Here is a 3,645-nt window from a genome sequence, read left to right on the forward strand (position 1 = left end):
ATAGGGAAATGGTGGAGGTAGAGCTTCCCAGGCCATTGTAGGACTTTCAGCCATGGCCCTGGGAACAGGGCCAGAAAGGAGTTGAGGCACGACAGAGCCCTCCTGCTGGCTCTGCCCAGCATGGGTGAGGGGGTGCTGCTGTGGACTGGACATGGGGGTCTCAGGCTGCAGCACAGTTGACATCACAGAATCTACTGTGAGTACTGTGAGGTCACTGCTAGACCAGGGGACATAGAAATTCAGACAGAAAGCAGCATTGTATTGATTGTATTCAGACCCTATGATCTTTATTTAAAATGCAGTAAGGAAAGCTGGAATAGGCTCTCCAGGGATCCTCCCCTGAGCCCTGGTCCGCTTTGCAGCTTCTGGGTCCTACTAATAGGGTTCAAAGGTCACTATCTCCATGATCTCAGATGTTGGACTGTCAATCATCTCCAGTCCCTGGCCACTCTCTCCTATCTCTATGATGCTCTCCATGCTGTTCCTTCCCATTGTCTTAGCCAACTTGTCCACATCCCTGCCGTGTGGTGAGGTCACTGTTCTTATTGTAAGATTGGCTTTGACATTCCTCCAAAAAGAGCTGATACTGCTGAGTCTTTTGGTTGTGGAACCTGAGTTACTTGTAGACAAGCTCCTCCCTGGTTTGTGAGAGGTCCTGGAGTCGTTGGTGATGGGAGCAGAGCTGATGACTCTGTGCATGGTGACAGGCCTGCTGCTCCCCGGGCTGCTGAAACGTGGCTCCTTTTTGTCATTTCTCTGCCTGGCTAAGAACCAGCTAGATGGTTTTCGAAGGATTTTGTCACCCCCTGGCTTTTGGTGGCTTTCAGTTGCCCTGAAGTGATGGGGACTCCTGGGATCTTTGTTCCTTTCTCTTCGCTCCCTCCAGTCCTTTCTGCTCTTGCAGGCTTCAGCCATGGCTGGGGACGCTCGCTGCTGCCTTCCAGCCTGTTCACTCACACTGCCTTCCTTGGGCAAGGTTGCGATGAGAGGTTGTGTGGCACGGCCAATAGCTATTTCTCCAACAGTCTTGCTGGTCGGCTCTGCCTTTGCCCTTGCAACAACCATGCTGGTCTCTGGGGAGAGGCTAGTGTTGGAAGGACTCCCTGGGACCTTATTGGCAGCACCTGCAAAGGCCATCTTAATGCTCTTGGGGGACATGTTGGCAGCACCTGCAATGGCTATGCTGGTGCTGCTCCCCCCTGGACCCTTGGCGGCTGCCCCTGCTATGGCCGCACTTAGTTGTTCAAGGGCAGCAGATGTGGTTATTGCCATGCTCAGAGCGCCTGCTGTGGTGCCTGCTGCCACCCTTGCTACTGACACTTTGTCAAGCTCCATAGGTTTTGGGTTTGGGGTGGCTACATCAGGCATGGCAGTGAATCTGTAGGAGTCATATTGGATATCCTCCCCTCCAGCAAAAGCTGCAGAAGTGGCCCCAGCCACCTCAGAGACCACGTGGAGGCTTCTGATGCTGACCTGGTCCTGATCCTCTTTCCCTCGGAGATCGGCCACTCTCTGGCTCCTCTTGTCCTCATCCTCAAACACAGGCATACATGCCATGTTCCCGGCAGGGTTGGTGTAGGTACTGTTGTGACTGTCCATTGGTGTCTGTAGGAGGTGAACGAGGTTTTCCCAGCCGGCAAAGAGGTCGTCCCAAGCGTCCCGAGGGGAGCACAGCTGCAGGTAGCAGGAGCGGCCAGTGGCGAACTTCAGGCGCAGCTGTTGTTTCTCGCGGTCGTGAATGGAGATCCGCACAAACTTCAAGGGAAGGAGCCTAGTGAGCTCCAAGGTCTTTGCAGCCTGGCGGCTTTTTCCCGTGGGGACTCTGCTGCGCCCTGCATGCTCTTCCCAGCCAGTGGCCGGGCGGGCCAGCAGCATGACGTCTGGGAGTGGGAGGATGGGGCTGGTGGACGCGATGCCCATGGTCAGAATGCGGACATGGTTGTGCACATCGACCACCTCTCCCCTTCTCGTGATCTGGATGAAGTCGCTCTCAAATATAGGTGCGTGCTTGAAGATGTCATATTCTCCCTTCTGCAGTTGGCGCTGCAGTTTTCCCATGGTGGTGTTGAACATGCCCATGTTGGAGCTGTTCTGGGCCGTGTAATATGGCAACGGAGACTCCCTGTTCATGGCTTTGTTATATCACAGCAAGCAGTGCTGATGAGGCAGGTTCCTGGGTCTTCTCTTTCTTGGCCTCGTTGGCAGCAGAGGGAGCAGTAATGATCCTGGGTCTCGCAGATGGCTCTGCGGTCTCTCAGCCCCACCCCAACCCACAGGGACCCCTCCCAGAGGCAGGGTGGGGATGGGGCACAGATGCTTGCCGTGGGGATGCTAGAGGGCGCCTGGAGCCCAGACTGAACCTCATCAAGAATATAGAGATGTAGAGTGGGCTTCCTCTCCGCTTCACCTCACCTCCACCTCTGATTTTTTTTATTTCCCCAAGAGGCTATGAACTCCACTCTCTCAGCCCACACCCCCTGTGTGGCTATATTTATACTCCACTGCCCTTTGTGACCTGTCACTGTCTCCTACCCCTTTGTGCTCATCCCCTAGCCACCCCCTCAGGACAGGGCCACTGTCATTTCCCCAGACACCCATTGACCCCACAGAGGACAGGCTCACCCTGCCAGGGACTCAGGTGGGTTCCAAAATAAAAACTGGACAAAATCTGTAGGAATGTAGGGTGATGGGATAAATTTGAACCATTTGAGCTCAAGGTTTAATTTAATGAAATAACCCAGAATTGGCAGTCTTGGTCCCTAGCCCATCCTTTCATAAAATCTCAGTAAATGTTGATGACAACAACCTTTAATAATAACTTTAAGAATTGCTTCCCCTAGGCACCATGCTATGTTCTTCACACAGAATGGTGAGAATCCATTGGGTTTGGTGCTGTTGTTACTCACCCCCCCTATTTTACAGGTGAAGAATTTGAGGTTGTATCACTTGCCTAAGTTCACACAACGAACGGCAGTAGAGGCAGTATTTGAATGCAGGTCTAGCTAGTCTTTGTTCTGAACCACTAAGTACTTTGCCTCACAAAGGAGGCTTGGGCTGACCAAATGTTTTCAAAGTGGACTGATTGAACTACCTCCAAGAAGACCCATTTTGTGCATTATTAGAAGTTGCATGATTAATTCTATTATGTGTGCATATTATGGAGAGAATCCAGGGCAGTGGTTGGGCTGAGCTGGGAATTAAATTTTCCAGTGGGCTGCCCTGGCCAGTGTGGCTCACTTGGTTGGAGGGTTATGCTGTACACTGAAAGGTTGCGGGTTCAATTCCCAGTCAGGGCATATACCCAGGTTGTGGGCTCACTCCCTGGTTGGGGTACCTACAGGAGGTAACCAATAGATGTTTCTCTCTCACATTGATGTTTCTCTCTTCTCTCTCTCTCTCTCTCTCTCTCTCTCTCTCTCTCTCTTTCCTCTCTTTCTAAAATCAATATAAACGTGACCTCAGGTGAGGATTAAAAAAATAATAATAATAAATAATATAGGGGGCCGCCTCATTTCTTCCCCTCCATGAAGTTTATACAAACAACCTTTGTAAGCTTCAACTCCAGGAGCCTGCCAAAAGCCCTCCTGCAGAACCTCCCTACCGGCCAGAAGTGGTTGGGAGCATTGACACCTTCGGAGAGCATGT

The 3,645-nt window shown here is 51.9% G+C and overlaps 1 protein-coding gene across 1 annotated transcript; it reads right to left on the reverse strand.

Annotated features, from left to right (window-relative positions):
- Window positions 1-256: 256 nt before the first annotated feature.
- On the reverse strand, window positions 257-3,275 carry FAM71A (family with sequence similarity 71, member A). Its single transcript, XM_005865182.2, has one exon. It carries the CDS (start codon window positions 2,128-2,130, stop codon window positions 376-378), a length of 1,755 nt encoding a protein of 584 aa, XP_005865244.1. The 5' UTR covers window positions 2,131-3,275; the 3' UTR covers window positions 257-375.
- Between the last annotated feature and the right edge of the window lie 370 nt (window positions 3,276-3,645).

This window comes from Myotis brandtii, unplaced genomic scaffold, assembly GCF_000412655.1.
Source record: "Myotis brandtii unplaced genomic scaffold, ASM41265v1 scaffold197, whole genome shotgun sequence".
NCBI classification, from domain to species: domain Eukaryota; kingdom Metazoa; phylum Chordata; class Mammalia; order Chiroptera; family Vespertilionidae; genus Myotis; species Myotis brandtii.